Raw genomic sequence first — 17,415 nt, 5'->3', positions numbered from 1 at the left:
ATATACATTATATCTTGTTTACTGTTGGAAGTTGCCATGAATAAAAACTTTATTGCTCTGTGTTATCCCAAGTTATTTATTTATTTATTTCATAAATTTACACACTACTTGACTGCAACCTAAAAGCAATTTTGATATATTAGTTAAGTCACTGGCATCTTTTTCTTAAAAAAAGTTAGCAAAGCATCCAGGTGTACTTTTGTTGCTCTGAGTTTCCCCACCTGTATTGGATACCTTCCTCTATTTCAAAACCAGACAGAATTTTATTTTATTTTTAAAATCAGTAAAGTTATTTGTATTGGAAGAGGAACACATTAAACAACCTGGATAATATGGCACAGAGACTTTAATTTCAGCAAGTCATATTAGATAGGAAATGGGCATAGAACTTGGCAATATAGTTGTCTAGGGTGACCTGGCCCTCCTCCCCCAGTCAGCATTGTAAGTTTCCTGCATTGCAGGGGGTTGGACTAGATGACCCTCAGGGTCCCTTCCGACTCTACAATTCTATTATTAAGGAGCTCGGGTTATGGAGCAATCCTCAGAAACTATTTTCATTAGCCCACATGTCCCAGTCTTGCACAGCAGCTGCCACTATGTGCTTGTAAACTACCAACCTGGGGGTGTATCGTACCAATTCCATTTAGCACCTACAAGTGCAAAAAAAAATTGAACAACTGGAATCTACAAGTTCACTGAAAGGAACTGCTCCTTCTGCAGATGTTCTCCCATCGGTCACAGCACCGGTCTTTAACCCTACGCAGACATGGAGCCTCAAGATAGCCTCCGCTAAAACACTTACAGAAATAAAACAAAACCTCTATAGAAGACAGTAAAGGTGGCCTGAAATACCTCCGCATCACACTATTACTTGCTCAATGCACTTTTATGTTTTGTGTGGCTTTTCGGCAATGGCGGCTTCATTTCAAGACAGGCTCATCTGAGACTGAATTGAAAGCATTGCGACACCTGAGAAGCCACTCGCACACAAAGAGCAGCAATGCCATTTTCATTTTTTCACCACCTAAGAAAAACCAGAACAATGCCCATAATCCCTAGGCTTCAGTGCTGCAAACACCTGCCAGCAGAAGACCCCAACCCCAGTTCACGGCTATGTAATATACACTGGCCAGATTGCAGCTCCAAAGGCCACTTTCTTCTAGGGACAGGACCCACTTAAGGAAAACAGGAAGGCAGTTTCCTGAGGTTCCTTCACTGCATTCTCACAAGGAAGCCAACACTAGAATCGTCCACTCAGATGTGATTTAGTGAGAGACTAAAAACAACCATCAAGATCAGGTACCAGTGACCTTTTTGAAAGATTAAAGCAGCACTTGGAAAACAAATCCAAAAACAAAGCCAGTTACAAAAGCGAAGCTGACCTTCTGTTTCACAGAATGAAGACACCTCTTTAGAAGAAAAAAAACAAGCTGCGTTCAACAAATATTTCACCACCATTTCTGCTCTGAAGTCCTGCCTGCTGCCATTCTTACCCACTCAATACGAAGTTTCTGACTCACCTTGATGTAAGCATTACGAACTTCAGCCAGCTCCTTCCCAAGCGGAACAACACATTTTTCAACCTGACGCTGGTGAGTGTAAGGCTGGATATCAGGGGAATCTTCAGTACATAGTTCTATGTGTGAAATCAGCAGGTTGGAAATAACTTGTTGCACAGCCTGCAAAGAAATGGTAAAAAGTTAACACCTGACTGTATTTTACTTAGCATAATGTTAGCACAGTAAAAACCGGGCAAACGGTAGCACCTTGGGTTAAGTTACCCTTGGGTAACAAACTCTTCAGGTTGCGAAAGCATCAAACCCATGTTTCACCACATGCACATGCACAGAAGCGGTCTACCACCACGCACATGTGTAAAGCAGTGATCCTCAGGTTGCGAAAACCTCGGGATCCGGCCGGATCTCTGGAACGGATCCCGTTCACAACCGGAAGTACCACTGTAGTTTAATGTAGATACTATATGTTATTATATATTACACTGTATCAGGGGGGTGTCCAACTTCCAAGAGACTGCGATCTACTCCCACTATAAATAAACTGGCAGTGATCTACCCATTGGAATGACCAGAGTTGTTGGGCTTTTTTTGGAAAGAAGGACAAAAGTTGTTGAGTTGTTGGACAGGCCTGCACTATATCATGTAACATTTACATACTTCGGCTAGATTAATAGTATTATCACAAGAAAACAAGTCCAGCATCCTATTCTCACACCCGCCAACCAGTTGTCCCAAAGGCCTTGAGCAGGACAGAAGCACTCTCCCAACTCTCGATTCCCAGCAGCTGGCATTCGGAGGTGCCACTGATGGTGCAAGTGGAACACCAGCTGACTGGGGGCTTCAGCGAGATTTATTTATTATTCATTGAATTTATATACCGCCCTATACCCAGAGGTTTCAGGGCAGTTCACAGAAAAAGATAAACATAGAAACCACAAAATATATAATCAAAATAAAAAAAAAACCCAATAACACACCCCTCCTAAAAAGGGCCACATTTTAAACGGGCACAGGATGTCAATGCAAGCCCCTTCATCCCCAGGTCCTTGGATTAACAGGACTTGAATTACCTTTGCGTCACTGCCAGGAGTGGCACTTAGAGCCAAAATACGGAACTGCCGCGTATATTTGCATAATTCTTTCACAACCTGAAGAATGAAATAGCTTTCATCACCACTGTTATGCTACTGTATCCCAAAAAACAAATTTCAACATGACAGGCTCCCAAATGACATGCAAAAGCCCTGCTAGTTCACGCCAAAAGCTCATCTAGTGCAGCATTTTATTTATTTTTCATTGGCTTACTGTTTCTGGCATACGGGGGCAAGGGGGGTGGGAGAACAAACAATATATCCTGCCTTGGAAGCAATGCTAAGCCAGGATTCACGGTTGGTTTCTTCTATATGCTAAGAGAGAGACCAGCAGCAGAGAAAGTCATGTTGATTGCAAAGCTCTACTTGTTTACTGTGACCTGTGGATTGAGACAGCTAACTTCTGCTTCCCAGTTAAATCACAGGACCTCAGAGCCATCTAGAGGCACAAGACAGGCATCCATCTGCTACTTCTGCTGCTAAACCTCTTGTACATATTGCAATAAGAAAATCCAAAAGTATCGTGCTTTTTTCAGCATATACAGTACAGCGTATGAAAGACTTCAGGTTAAAAGAAACCTTTCAGGACACAAACTTCATTTTCCCACTACTCTCCAGAATGGATTACCTGGAGGCTCCAAAACATTATTCAATCACGAACCGACTAGGCTGGGACCTGGTTAATTTTAACAAAAGTAACAGCAACTAAAATGTTTTCTTGAACCCCTTGCTTCATGGCATTTTTAATATCACTTTTAAAATAAGGATGTGACATACAGACAGTCATAATCAAACCCCTCACCACAGATTTAAATTTATAGTTAAAATTTTATGTTTCAAGTTGCAAACAGTTGCCCTACCTGACAATAAGCATGGTTTCCAAGAGCTCTGTGGGCTTCATCAATAACCAGACATTTAATTTTCACTGCAGGACATACTCCGCGGGAAAGGTCATTTGCCATTATCTGAGGTGTAAGAAAGAAAACCCTCTTATTTTGCCAGATTTCTTTCCGATCAGCCACTTGGGTCCCTCCTGAAACAACATAAGCAAGCATTTAGAAAGGCACCTAAAACCCCACTATGGTTTCACTGGCGATTCACAGAAAGGCCACACTTCAGCAGTGCTTGCTGCCAACAAATCCATACGTACACTTAAAGGGTCCAAAACAAACAAACAAAGGAGTCCTTACATTTCTGTATCTTTGTGATTCACATATTTGGGGGGGGGGGAGGCAACTTGCGAAATCATCAGTTTCATAAAGCAACAGATTGCCATAACTTCTCTATTAGAAGCGCACTCAAGGATTTCCTGGGCTACACATTATCACATTTATTGAGGCCCTCTGGGCCACTGCCACATTATTGCATAATTACATTGGTCAGAGTTTAACTAAATAATAACAGTAACAACAGTAATAATAATAATAATTCTTGGGACCTGTGAGGAGGACCATCCTTGGGCTCCCCCCACCAGCCTCTTTATAATAATAAATAACAAAGCTGCTTAATACTAATAACAGTAGTGACTTTGTACCAACAGGACCCCTGCGTCAAGCACTACTTGGAAAAGAGCCTGGCCACGGGCAACGAGAGAACACCCTGGAAGCTGGTTTGCTCTACGCAGAAGAGGAAGCTTGAAGATTCTTCGACACAAACCTCCACATCTAAAAAGATTCCCATATTATTAGCACCCTCACCCAAATATGGCAATGATATATATATATATATTTGGATGTTAGTAGGAGGACTGGCACTGGTCTTATTGGCTAAACGGAATGGTGCCAACCCTGTACCAAATTTAGGTGACAATCAGTATATCTCAACATAGCCCAAAAACATGGCCCAAAAGCAGGATACCACCAACTGCCTCAGGAGGGTCTATATGAGTTACATAAGTGTCAAGCTGATTGGTGCGTGTAGTCTCGCACCTTTAGCTTGAAGGGGCGATAAAAATGTGATAAAGTGAACCCCTCTAAATCTTTGAATATGCTTCTAATAGAGAATTATGGTAACCTGCTGCTTTAAGAAACAGATGATTTGGCATGAGACCTTCCCTACAGAGAAAGTAGTACAGCGAATATGTCAATCACACAAAGATGCCATTCATAAGCTAGAACATAAGTGGATACATAAAAATGGCTACACGTAACACTGGTTCCCATGCATTGCACACTAACAGAATGTAACAATCTCTGAGAATCAAGGTTTACAGGGAAATGTAAATATCTCTTCTGTTTGACTTGATGGGTTTTTGGTGGAGGGCAAGAGGAGGCATGGGGGCAGGGTCCAGGATGCTCAGGTTACTGCCACCAGACCTCCCCTTTCATGATGCAACCATAATGTATGGCAGTGTTTTTCAACCACTGTTCCGCGAAATGTTGCCTGGTGTGCCGTGGGAAAAATTGAAAAATTCAAGAGAATATATATAGTCAATATAGGCACAGAGTTAATTTTTTTTAACATTTTCTAATGGTGGTGTGCCTCGTGATTTTTTTCATGAAACAAGTGTGCCTTTGCCCAAAAAAGGTTGAAAAACACTGATGTATGGGGGGGGGGGTCTTGGGTTACACCTCCTTCTGTGATGCATGTGTGAGGTTTTTGGGGGTGGGCTGAACTCCAGCTTGGGGGAAATTCAAATTCGTATTTAAGGAAAGGAAGAGGAAGAAGAGTTTGGATTTGATATCCCACTTTATCACTACCCTGGGGAGTCTCAAAGCGGCTAGCATTCTCCTTTTCCCTTCCTCCCCCACCACAAACACTCTGTGAGGTGAGTGGGGCTGAGAGACTTCAGAGAAGTGTGACTGGCCCAAGGTCACCCAGCAGCTGCATGCGGAGGAGCGGAGACGCGAACCCGGTTCACCAGATTACGAGTCTACCTCTCTTAACCACTACACCACACTGGCTCACCATAAAGGCAGTCCTTTGTTTGAGGTTCATCCCTGCTCACCTGTGTCACTTACAACAGGGCCACCCTTGGGCGCCCCCCACCCGCCTCCTCATAACAACAACAACGACAAGAGCATTCAATTCCCGGTCCCCCCACCCCCTCCTCACCGGTGAGGGCGGCCATGTGCCCGGCGGGGATGGCCATGAGGGCGGCGCAGGCGTCCCTCTGCTGGGCCACGAGGGGCTTGGTGGGCGCCAGGAAGAGCGCCTTCCCTCCGGGGAACCAGCGGTAGAAGTTGCCCAGCACCACGGCCGCCACCAGGGTCTTGCCCAGGCCCGTGGGCAGGCACAGCAGCGTGTTCTGGAAGAGCGCCGCCCGCGAGGCCCGGGCCTGGTAGCCGCGCTCCTCCACGCCGGCGCCGCCCGGGAACAGCCACACGGAGCCCGCCGCGCCGCCCGCGAAGCCGCCCGGGGAAGGAGGCCACGGAGGACCCGCACTCGCCGCCGCCGCAGCCTCCTCCTCCTCCTCCTCCTCGGGCGCCTCCGCCGCGGCAGCAGGCGGCGTCCCCCACACCTGGAAGAGCGTCGCTTGCCGGTCGCCGCCGCCGCCGCGGCCCCTCATGCCGCTGCCTTCCCCTCACGAACTTCCCCTCAGGGAGCGGCGGGCAGGGCAGCCGCCATCTTGGAACGGCCGCTCGGCCGCCCTCAAAAAGCCGCGCCATGGCCGCCCCGATTGGCTGCGCGCCGTGATTGGCTGGGTGGCCGCCTGGGCGGAGTTCCCCGCAGAGCCTCACGGGGCACTGGTGAAAGGGGATTCCGGGAGCTCTTTCGCCGCGCGCATGCGCCGAGCGCATCTTCGTGACGCCGTCTGTTTACCTACCTAGTTTTATTTCATGAAGTTCGTCGCGCCGCGTCCAAAGCCTCGAAGCGGTTTGCAGGAAAGATAAGGCGATATCAGTAAGGTGAGGGACAGCCCTAAGTTGAAACGTACAGGAGTTTAAAGCCGCAAGAGAGTAGGCCGAAACAAAGTAAAAAAACATATGAACTTTCTCTTTTTTTCCCTATGCCCCACAAATAACTCAGAGATGCATTTTAAATAAAAGGACACGTTCTACTCATGTAAAAACACGCTGATTCCCGGACCATCCGCGGGCCGGATTTAGAAGCCGATTGGGCCGGATGCGGCCCCTGGGCCTTAATTTGCCTACCCATGAACTAGTTCTTCTTTGTTCTTTGTATAAGAGCAGCTTTGTCTCATCAGAGTCTCCAGGAGGAATGCAAGAGGAGGGAAAGGAAGTGGAAAGTTCCAGTGCCAGGGAAAGGACCAGATTATCAAGCCTAAAGGGGAGCCAAGTAAAATATCTTGAATAATAAAAGGGAAAGACTGGTACTGCTGTCATTGTTTTGGTTTGGCTGGAAACATTGCAAGATCAGAGGTCCCACAAGAGAAAACTAGCAGCCTTGTGGCATTTGCAAGAGATGTAATGCATATCTGAAATAACTGTACAGCAAAGGGTCAGCACTAGAATGCTTTTTACTGCTCTGATGAGAGTGCTGTTACTATTACCCATTTCAATAAATTTCAGAGGAGTTTCTATTATCACCTGTCAAAGCAAAACTAAATGAAACAGGGATACAAAGTCCCCTTGAAGTATCTATTTACCTACCCAAATACTGTTGTTTATATAATTTATTAAATTTATATACCATCATTTATCCAAGGATCACAGGATGGTTTACACTATAATATATTTTTATATGTTTGCATACCACTGTGTCATAAAATACAGCAGAGTGGCTTACACCAATGAAAGCAAAACCATAAAATAAAAACAGTTGAAATTTTTAAAAAACAAATATCAGTTACTGATTGTGCATTATTAATTGTCCACATAGGCCAATTATATATATATAATTTCCATACCATTCAACATGTTAAAAATATCGCTTAAGCGGTTTACAAAAAAAACTGAAGGAACAACGGACAACTTAAACGAAATATCACAACAATGCACAGATACCCATAAAAACGTTACATGGATACAAAGCTTCGAATAGATCTCCATTCGTTTTCCTTTTGACTCATCCCTCTCCCTCCCTCGCAGCCTCCTCTACTTATTATATCTCTATGGACCTCTGCAGAGAGCGCAGAGCCGCACTAATAGCAGCAGCTGCAGCCGCCAGACCACGACGGCCCTACCCAGCATGCATCGGGGGCCCCTTTAGAGGCTCTGCCATTGGCCGGTCAGTCCCCTCCCACCCCGCGCGGACTACATTTCCCAGCATGCCGAGCGGGCGAAGCGGAGGTGTAACGCTCCCGCGGGCGCGCTGGGAAATGTAGTCCCGGCTTCGTGAGGGAGCCTTCGCTTGTGGGAGGAGGCGATGCCATGGCGGCCCCCGCGCAGCCCTGGAGCCCCGAGGAGCTCCGCGGAGACGCCCTGCCCAAGAAGGAGATCGTCCGCTTCCTGCAGGAGCAGGCGGCGCACAAGGTGGGCGGCGGGAGAGGAGGAGGAGGAGGAGGAGGAGGAGGGCGCTCGCTCGCTCGCTCGCTCGGCCTCCCTTCACACGTTCGCGGGGACACGCGGGGGGCGGAGGTGCCGCAGCAGCCTCTCTCTCTCTCTCTCTCGGCTAGGGCGGGAGACACGCGAGGAGCGGGCGGGGCCGCCTCCCGTCCGACACGCGTGCTGGGAGGAACGTCTGAACGCGCGTGTCCCGCGAGCGCGAGCAGAATCGCAAGCTTGGACGGGGTCCTCCGAAAGTCATCCAGCCCAACCCCCTGCAATGGAGGCTGCCCGCCCCTTTGGCTCTGGCCAGCCGAGCTCCTGCCTTCCACCGCCGAATGGCTCTTGCTCATTGTGGGGCATTCCAATGAATTTAAGCATATACAATCACATCATTATTATCCACTTTACTTCTTTGGCTCTTCAGAGCCTGTCCACTTCCCTCCCTCCCTCCTCATGGCTTTCTTTATTAACCTCTATATTAGAGCATTTTGTACATCTTCCAATTATAATTACACACATTGCAAAATATCTCAAAATTTATATAAATATAAAATTTCCCATTACAAGTCTTCAGACAACGCTACTAGTGTTTCTAATTGCTTACAATACTCTTTTAAATACCGTACAAGTTTACTCCGGTCCTTTTGGAATACTTGATCACGCTGGTTTCGGATTTTCCCCGTCGGCTTCGCCAGTTCCGCAAAGTCCATCATTTTCATCTGCCACTCTTCTTTCCTTGGTTTTCTTCTGGTTTCCATTTTTTGGCTAAAAGAATTCTTGCCCCTGTTTTTGCATACCTGAACAGCACATATACTAAAATTGGAACGTTACAGGGAAGATCAGCATGGCCCCAGCCCTGACCCTCTGTCCTGTGCTGCCACTGGGTTGTGTTCAGGGCTTATAGTTTACCCCCAGTGCGTGGCCACAAGGTGTTACCTGCGAATGCCCAGGTGAGATTTCTGAGCTTGGTTGGAAGAGGCTTCAGTTGATTTCATTCATTGGATGTGGTCTGGTTCAAGCAGAGTATTCCACTCTGTAAAATGCACTTCCCATAATCCCAATTGCATGGCAGGAGAGTGACGGGACTCCTTTCTTCCCCGATATTGAACTAACACTCTTCGTTTTGCTTTTAGTTCCTGTCAGAGCACAAACTACTAGGACAGATAAAAAATGTGGCCAAGACAGCCAGCAAGGAGCAGCTGATCACGGCATATAACGAGCTCTTTGAAACCAAGGTAGGTACCCTGCCTTGTCTGAGCACATCTTATTACCAGAATCTTTGTGACTAAGGTTCATAATAATCAAATTTATTACCTGCCCTTCACTAGCTGGTCCCAGGGCAGCTTACAACAATTAACAAAATCAAAATTAAGAAACATTTGCAGGGTGATTGATGCAGTTTAGGAGGGCCTCTCCTTTTGGTGCAGTGCCTCTCTCTAGCCTCTATTTATGAGATGGATCACCAAGGTCATCCATCACTGGTAACACCTTGGGGACAGAACAAATGCTTTGTTTTTCTCCTGCATCTTGCAGGGCTAGGAGGGACCTCTGCCTTCAGCCCTGGAGAACTGCTGCCATTCAGAGTGGGCGGCATGAGACTTGATCCCACCTTATATCTTCATATATTATTGAAATGCCCTGTGTATCAAGTTGTTTTTTTAACTGAAATGTAAGAGGTTTAACTTCAGCTGGGGGAAAGGTAGAAATGGGCTACTGATATGCCTTATGAGGAACGGCTTAGGGAGCTGGGTATGTTTAGCCTGGAGAAGAGAAGGTTAAGGGGTGATATGATAGCCATGTTCAAATATATCAAAGGATGTCATCTAGAGGAGGGAGAAAGGTTGTTTTCTGCTGCTCCAGAGAAGCGGACACGGGGCAATGGATTCAAACTACAAGAAAGAATATGCCACCTAAACATTAGGAAGAACTTCCTGACAGTGAGAGCTGTTGGACAGTGGAATTTGCTGCCAAGGAGTGTGGTGGAGTCTCCTTCTTTGGAGGTCTTTAAGCGGAGGCTTGACAGCCATCTGTCAGGAATGCTTTGATGGTGTTTGCTGCTTGGCAGGGGGTTGGACTGGATGGCCCTTGGGGTCTCTTCCAACTCTAGGATTCTAGGATTCTATTACACAAGCACTATTTAAAATAAGCTATGACACAAACCCATTTTCAGTAGCCAGTAGTGGTGGGGAGAGGGAGATAATAGGTCCTTTGCCATACAAGCTCCTACTTAAGTTCTCTAAAAACCTGGTAATTATTTGCTGTGGATCAATACAGTTAACCAAATAATTATGAAGGCCCAGTATAGGGTGGTGGAGCTCTCCAGGAATAGGAATAGGAATAGGAATAATTTATTATTGGCCAAGTACATTTTCCAACATACTTGGAATTTGTTTCAGCTACATTGCAATGTAAACATACAGACACTGTTCCTCTCACAATACAAAGAAGCAAAGAAACCCCACCCATATTTTACCTCCCCTTAAGCTATACAACTATGAATTTAACAATTTAATGGCACAAGGAAAAAAACTATTCTTGTGCCTGGCCGATTTGAAGTCCTGTAGCGACGTCCAGATGGAAGTAAATCAAGCAGATGATGACCGGGATGTAAAGGATCTGCTACAATTCTCTCTGCTCTCTTCCTAACTCGGGTAGCATAAATTGTCTCTATTGAAGGCAAGCTAACACCAATTACCCTTTCTGCAATTCTTACAGCTCCTTGGAGCCTTTTCTTGTCTCTCTTGGAGGCTGTACCGTACCAAGCTGTTATAGAATTACAGAGAACAGTTTCAATGATGCCTCTGTAGAATTGGATCAACACTTCCTGGGACAATTTAAATTCAGCTCAGTCATCAGTGTTTCTGTGCACATTTGTGCAGTCTGTTTGTTGGTTTGGTAGTCAGTGTTGTAGGATCTGTGGTTTGTGGCATTTTCCAGAAGTCTTTTCCCTGCAAGTTAAAGCTCACTGTGGCCTGTGTGGCTCGGCTTCCTTCCTTTATAAGATATACAAAATGATATGAATCTTATTTCCTTTGCAATGAGTATGTAAGAAGAGTCTGCTGGATCAGGCCAACGGCCCATTTGGCCCAGCATCCTGTTCTCACAGTGGCCAACCAGATGCCTCTGGGACAGCAATTTCTCCACGGATGTAAATACATTTTCTTTCTAGAGATTTAAGGGTACTGAGAGTCCAGAGCATGTAGCAGAGCAAGTGAAAAATGTCAAGATTGATGAAGAGAAGCCAAAGGAGACAAAGCCTGAGGAAGCTGTGGATGAGGTAGGTGAGGAGAACAATCAGGTATGATTTGCAGACTGGCTGGTGGGAAGAGGCAGCCCTTGCAGGAATGTAAGGGAGCAGGCAAAATGGGCGAGGGGGCACCTCTTCTGGACATAGAAGAGCCACTTCAGAATTTCAGGATCTTCCTCACCAAGAAAATGCAGTGCTGTAACCGTGAGAACTGCTCTCCAGAAAGTACAGCCGTGTTCCTAGAAGTCCCAGTTCATACCCTGCATGAAGGGTTTGAATGTCTGGATTGGAACCAGCTGTTGGTTCCATTTGCAATTTCCTCCAGGGGACTGTGTTCCCTTGGAGATTTATTAAATCTGTTGCGGCGTTTTCTGGACAGGCAACCTTAAATCAGACAGACTTCAGCACATATTCTAAGAGCTTAGAATTTAAGATCCTCCCTGAACATATCCACAAAGTCTTAAGTGATTTACTTCACAGTCCGACACACATCCTCACGGACATAAGTCCCATTGTATTTCATAGGGCTTACTCCCAGGGAACTGTGTATAGGATTGTAACCTTCACGCCCTTGTTGCCCACTATAGGTCATAGCTGCACATCATTTTGTGATCTCGTCTACTAGCCGTGTGGAGCATTGTGTTCAGTCATATTGATGCTTTATTTATTTATTTTTAATTTCTATACTGCTTTATATTTTTAATAAAAATCTCAAAGCGGTTTACAGCATATTAAATCAAAACAATATCCGGGTGATGTTCCTCCGGCCTCATGAGGAGCCTCTTTTGTAGGGCTGGTGAGTCTGGGCCTCGTCCCCTAGGCCAGGTGGAAAGGGCCTTGCAGGGAGCAGCCTTCACACTCACAGCCGGGCTATGTTCCTCCGGCCCCAAGAGGAGCCTCTTAAACAGCAGAGCTAATGTTTGGCTGTCTTTCCTTCCTGCCTTCTGGAGCCATTTCTTGATTGTCTTTTGTCCGATGCTTTGGTCAACTTCTGTACCTTTTGGAACAGTGAGAGCAGGAGCGTGACCCTTGTTTCTTCCCCGTTCCCATTTCAGGGGCCCCCCAAATATACAAAGTCGATACTGAAGAAGGGGGATAAAATCAACTTTCCCAAAAAGGGTGATGTCGTTCACTGTTGGTATACAGGGAAGCTGCAAGATGGAACAGTCTTCGATAGTAATATTCAGACAAGTAAGTGTTCAGGAAAGGTGGCAATTCTCTTCTTTAGCTGTGGGCTTTAAAGACCAAAGTAGCTGTGACTGAAGGCACAGCCTGATTTTCTCTCATTTATACTCCACCTGTCTTCTTCCACGGAACCCAAGGTAGCTTCTACTTGTGGTTCCCAGTCACTCACTAGACCCAGACCTGCCTAGCTTTAGCCAGGTGGTCGCCTTGTGCACCTACAGAGCAATCTCCTGGGAACACAATGTAGCATATGTGTTGCCTGTGAAGTGGACGGGTCTTGCATAAGGCCATGCTTCTGCTTCTGGGCTGCAGTTTGCATTTTTTTCCTTCAAGTCTAGGGATTCCAGTTTGCATTCCCCATGGATTCTCGGGGGCATTGTCTGTTTAGCACTGGGGAATCAATTTTTGCATTCTGACAAATGGGTTGGATCTGAATGGACTTGAGTCTCATTGTCTGAATGAAAAAGAGATTTCTGTGATTTCTTCCTACTCCCGCACCCCCAATCTACAGCCCACATGCTGCCACATTCCATGTGCTTCTAGAGGGTCCCTGACCTTCAGGATCAGCTCTCCCAGGAGCTGCAGTGGAGAGAAGGAAGCAGAGTCCTATTCCATGAGTAGTGTTCCACTTAAAGTATTGTAGCCAATGTGATGTATTCAGTGTGTCTGTGTTGACACATGCACATACAAATGTGTACACACACACACACACACACACACACACACATCCACACCCCACTCATGGGCACAGTCAGAACTTCTTGAAGTCCTGGAGAACCACTGCTGCCTGTCACTATAGAAGACAATTCAGACCTAGATGGTCCAGTGGTCTGACTCTGTATAAGACAGGAGTTTCCTGTGGTCCCCTGTTGCCACCTCTGCATGTCTGCTTGGCCTCTGCTTGCACCCAAAGACCTGGGTGTTTGGGTGGATCAGGGGTGCCCTCTTGCCCTCAGGATTGTGGATGCCCACCGCCTCAACGTGGATTTGCGACGTCACACCCAATGCCTGTGGCTCCTCTTCCTCCTCCTCTCCATGGCTAGTGAAGCAACGTTTTCCATGCCTGAGTCCCCCACCCCCCTGCCTGGGAAAGGGTGCCTCGCTGGTTGGCTGCAGAGGGCAGAGCTAAACAGCTTCTCTCTCGGAGGTAGTGCCAGCTTTTTTCATTGTGGGTGCCCCGCCCCCACAGTTGTATTATTGTGGGTGCCCAAGCACCCACGCCCCCCTGGAGTTGGCTCCTATGGTGCGGATGTCTCTTTCTCAGCACAATTTAGGGAGCCTTTGTTCAGTGCAAAATGCACTGAAATATAGTAGACAGAAGCTGTTTCGCATGTCACTTGCCTTGTGCCAGAGATTACCCTCGTGAGGCTGCACCACCAGGCTTCCAAAGGAGAGTGTGATGGAAATCACAGTGTTTCTCAGTCTTCCATGCTCTTTTATGCACTAAATATTTAGCAAACTGGGCTTTGACTGAGAAACCCGTCTTGACAGTTACGCAGAGTGGTGGGAGTTTTGTAGCCATTAAGCAACTATCAAAACAGCTCCATTTCTTAGTTGGCTAGTCTTGCCCCCTAGTTACCTAGTGAATTTGCATGACCTAGAATGTGGGCGACTCCTCAGGAATCCTTTCCCAAAGCAGTGCTCAGTGGGACCGCCCTTTGGTATTATTCTTGCCTGTTTTTAATATTTGTTTTCTATCTACGTTCCCTTGAGACCTGTGGGCGAAGGCAAACTTTCTCATAGCCCTTGACCACCAGCCATACTTTCCAGGTGGGGAGTTGTAGTCCAGAACATCTGGAGCGCACCAAGTGGGGGGAGGCTGGTGTAGAGCAAGAAGCCAGCTGGGAGAGGGATAAGAGCTCCAGAATGTTGGTGTCGTTTCAGGTTCAAAGAAAAAGAAAGCGGCAAAACCGCTGAGCTTCAAAGTCGGCGTTGGAAAAGTGATACGAGGCGTGAGTATGCTGGTGGAAGGGTGGGTGGGTGGGCGGGAGGAGCTAGGGTGTGTTTGGGCCGGCCCACCCACCCCCTGTGCCCATCCGTCAGGGAGAAGCTCCAAGAGGAGAAGCTGATGGGTGTCGTCTGTCAGCCTTCCTCCATAGCACATCTGACAAGATTCATTTTCCGTTTCCCATGCTCAGTGATCTTTGCATCAGAGCCCATTGAAACAGCTTATGCTGCCCAACAAGATGGAGGGAGGAGGTGGGGGTGTTAAATGTTTACCCGGAGTGCAGGTTAGGATGATTGGCATTAAGATGCCTAAGTGTATATGACGTTTTAAGAATTGCCAGGATTTATTTATTTCACTATTTGGCTGTTTCTATGTGTCCTTTGTTACCTGTCCGCAACCCCTGGGCAACTTGTCTTCACATCTCACAAGTGCAGTGGCCAACAAGTTGTGGCTTGCCTTACTAGCGAGACCTGCAACTTGCGATGCCCCGACCTCTCCCTTCCCTTACTCCCATGGCATGTGCAGAGGGAGGGGGACGTGCCCTTGAGTGGTCTTCTGCACAAGGTTGCAGGGAATAGGAAACTGCTTCCTTTATCTAAGAGGAGGGACAAGGAGAAATGGCTGCTGTCATATCAGTTGTGCTTTTGGCAGAATACAGCAGTATTAATGAACCCCAAGGAAGAGAGAGGCAGAGAAAGGGGTTGTTTATTTCTTTCCAGTTGGCGTTTTGCCGGAGGCTAAAACAGTAGGGACAGTGGTGGCTTCTTCTGCAGAAACTTGTGGGATGGACATCACTTCTTTGTATACAGCTGTGGCGTGTGGTCTAAACCACTGAGCCTCTTGGGCTTGCTGATCGGAAGGTTGGCGGTTCGAATCCCCACGACGGGGTGAGCTCCCATTGCTCTGTCCCAGCTTCTGCCAACCTGGCAGTTCGAAAGCATGCCAGTGCAAGTAGATAAAATAGGTACCACTGCGGCGGGAAGGTAAATGGCTTTTTTGTGCGCTCTGGCACTCATCACGGTCTTCCATGCGCCAGTTGTGGTTTAGTCCTGCTGACCACATAACCTGGAAAACTGGACAAACGCTGGCTCCCTCGGCCTGAAAGCAAGATGAGCACTGCAATCCCATAGTCGCCTTTGACTGGACTTAACCACCCAGGGGTCCTTTACCTTTTTTTTACATATCCTGCATCAGTCTGGATTTAGATCTACCTTTCTGATGAATCTTAAAGCACTAGAATGCATTCATTAAACATGATTTTGCTGTAATTCATCTGAACCAGATTTTCAATAAGACCTCTTGTAAAACATTTAACCTAAAAATGCTGGCTCTCTAGTCCTCCTCAACACACAAAGGTCTTAGCCTGCTTCTAAAAGATGCTCGCCAAGACTTTAATGTGTAAGGATCTCTGCTGGAATTCTTTAACTTAACTAGCAGAAGGAACTTGCTCCACTCACCCTTATTGTTTCAGCTTATCTTCTAATAGCCCAGGTCAAAAAAATTCCTTCCAGCCTGTTTCTCAGGTAGATTTCTTTCTTTCTTTTTCAGTGGGATGAAGCTCTGCTGACCATGAGCAAAGGGGAGAAGGCTCACCTGGAAATTGAACCGGAATGGGCTTATGGGAAGAAAGGGCAGCCGGATGCCAAGTATCCTTGCAAAGTGTGCTGCTGAGTAGTCTACTAATCTGATGGAAAATATGGGTGTGCAAAATTCTCTGGCTCAGAAAGCCAGGTGCTGGTGCAGGAATTCCCCAGGTCTAAGCATGGGGCAAGTGCATGTAAGAACATAAGAGCCAATGGCCCATCTAGTCCGGCGGCCTGTTCTCCCAGGGGCCAACCAGATGCCCCAATGGAAAACCTGCAAGTGGGATTTGAGTACAAGAGGCTTCTCTCCTGGTGTGGCCTCCAGCACTGCTGCTCCAACTGTGGAGGGAGAGGGAGAGCACAGCCATCATGGCTAGTAGTCCTTTCCCATAATTTCTGGGGAGGGTGGATTGCAAGCAGGCATCACCAGCACCCTCTCCACAACGGCAAACCACAGCTCTGACACCAAATGGGTCAACTGAATCTGGCTATTTGGCAACACATTGGGAATGTGATCCCTAAAATTGGGCATGGCCATAGTGCCAAGATGTTTGAAGATGAGGCAAGAGGATCTGGAAATAAGGATGTGAAGAAGAGGCAGGCACTGAGGGAGGCTAGAGCATTGCATTTCTCCTTTCATGTGACAATGCTTGCTGCAGCCCAGTCCATGCGGTGTGTCCCATGGCTGGAAATTGTAACTGAAGTTGTTCTGGAACAGAGTCAAACTCTGCCTATCTAGTTTTAAGTAGTTATGTGTTCTCCATTGACTGAATCTTTAAAGGAAAGGTGATGCCAACTCCGTTCCAAACAGATCATGTACTTGAAGAACTTGTGGGGGGGGGGAATGTTATATAGCAGGTCTTCATCAGCTAATTATAGGATATGTAACAACAACAAACAATTGGCAAATGCTTACTACATTTTGCTCCTCCCTCCCTCCCTCCCCCTATTGCTGTGAACTTTGTTTTCAGAACTGCCATCCTGCCCTCAGAGTGCTTGAGTGAGTTGCAAGTGTAGAATGAATTCCTTAACTTGCATACTTCAGAATTCCACCAAACGCAAAACTTTTCTTTGAAGTGGAACTGGTGGATATTGAATGATGGGTTGCTCCTCCTGGCCCCCCCAATCTTTGAGAACTGTGAAGATGCTCTTGGAAGCCCAGGAAATGTGTTTGTGGCCTTGTTTCTCACACAGCAGGGGTGGGGTGGGGTGGGGAGGCTTTTATTCCAGTTTCTGTGTACAGCATCGCTTTAACTAAAGACTGGTTTATATCCATGGCTCTGACTGTCATTTTTTTTTTTTTTTTTTACTTTGGCACACCTATGAAAGGTAGTCACATCCAACAGCTCCCCCTAGTGCAGTTGTCGTAACATTTGAAGAGGTCCTCCTTTCACAAGCTTTGAGGAGGCCCCTACAGTTAGAGACTATTCAAGGCAGCCACTTTTTCTGCTATG

At 46.8% G+C, this 17,415-nt stretch overlaps 2 protein-coding genes across 3 annotated transcripts in view; one reads left to right on the top strand and one right to left on the bottom strand.

Annotated features, from left to right (window-relative positions):
* FANCM (FA complementation group M) overlaps nt 1-6,116 on the bottom strand; it is a 48,695-nt gene extending 42,579 nt beyond the window's left edge. Inside the window, exons 1-4 of one of the 2 annotated variants that reach the window (XM_033157631.1) lie at nt 5,663-6,116; nt 3,469-3,641; nt 2,588-2,665; nt 1,521-1,679 (exon numbers count right to left, since the gene is read on the bottom strand). In XM_033157631.1, coding sequence (XP_033013522.1) covers nt 1,521-1,679; nt 2,588-2,665; nt 3,469-3,641; nt 5,663-6,116 — 864 coding nt within the window. Of the gene's footprint in view, nt 1-1,520; nt 1,680-2,587; nt 2,666-3,468; nt 3,642-5,662 lie in introns of those variants that run through there. The other variant, XM_033157717.1, reaches the window with a different exon arrangement.
* A 1,712-nt stretch (nt 6,117-7,828) lies between these two features.
* Nucleotides 7,829-17,163, top strand: FKBP3 (FKBP prolyl isomerase 3). The gene is made up of 7 exons (XM_033157497.1): nt 7,829-7,983; nt 9,132-9,233; nt 11,168-11,275; nt 12,301-12,436; nt 14,315-14,382; nt 15,927-16,024; nt 17,007-17,163. Exons 1-7 carry the CDS (start codon nt 7,882-7,884, stop codon nt 17,059-17,061), a joined length of 669 nt encoding a protein of 222 aa, XP_033013388.1. The 5' UTR covers nt 7,829-7,881; the 3' UTR covers nt 17,062-17,163.
* The last annotated feature ends 252 nt before the right edge of the window (nt 17,164-17,415 follow it).

The sequence above is a fragment of the Lacerta agilis genome, chromosome 1 (assembly GCF_009819535.1).
Source record: "Lacerta agilis isolate rLacAgi1 chromosome 1, rLacAgi1.pri, whole genome shotgun sequence".
Classification (NCBI taxonomy): domain Eukaryota; kingdom Metazoa; phylum Chordata; class Lepidosauria; order Squamata; family Lacertidae; genus Lacerta; species Lacerta agilis.
Note: the sequence above shows the minus strand (reverse complement) of the source record. Positions and strands in the feature narration are given on the sequence as shown.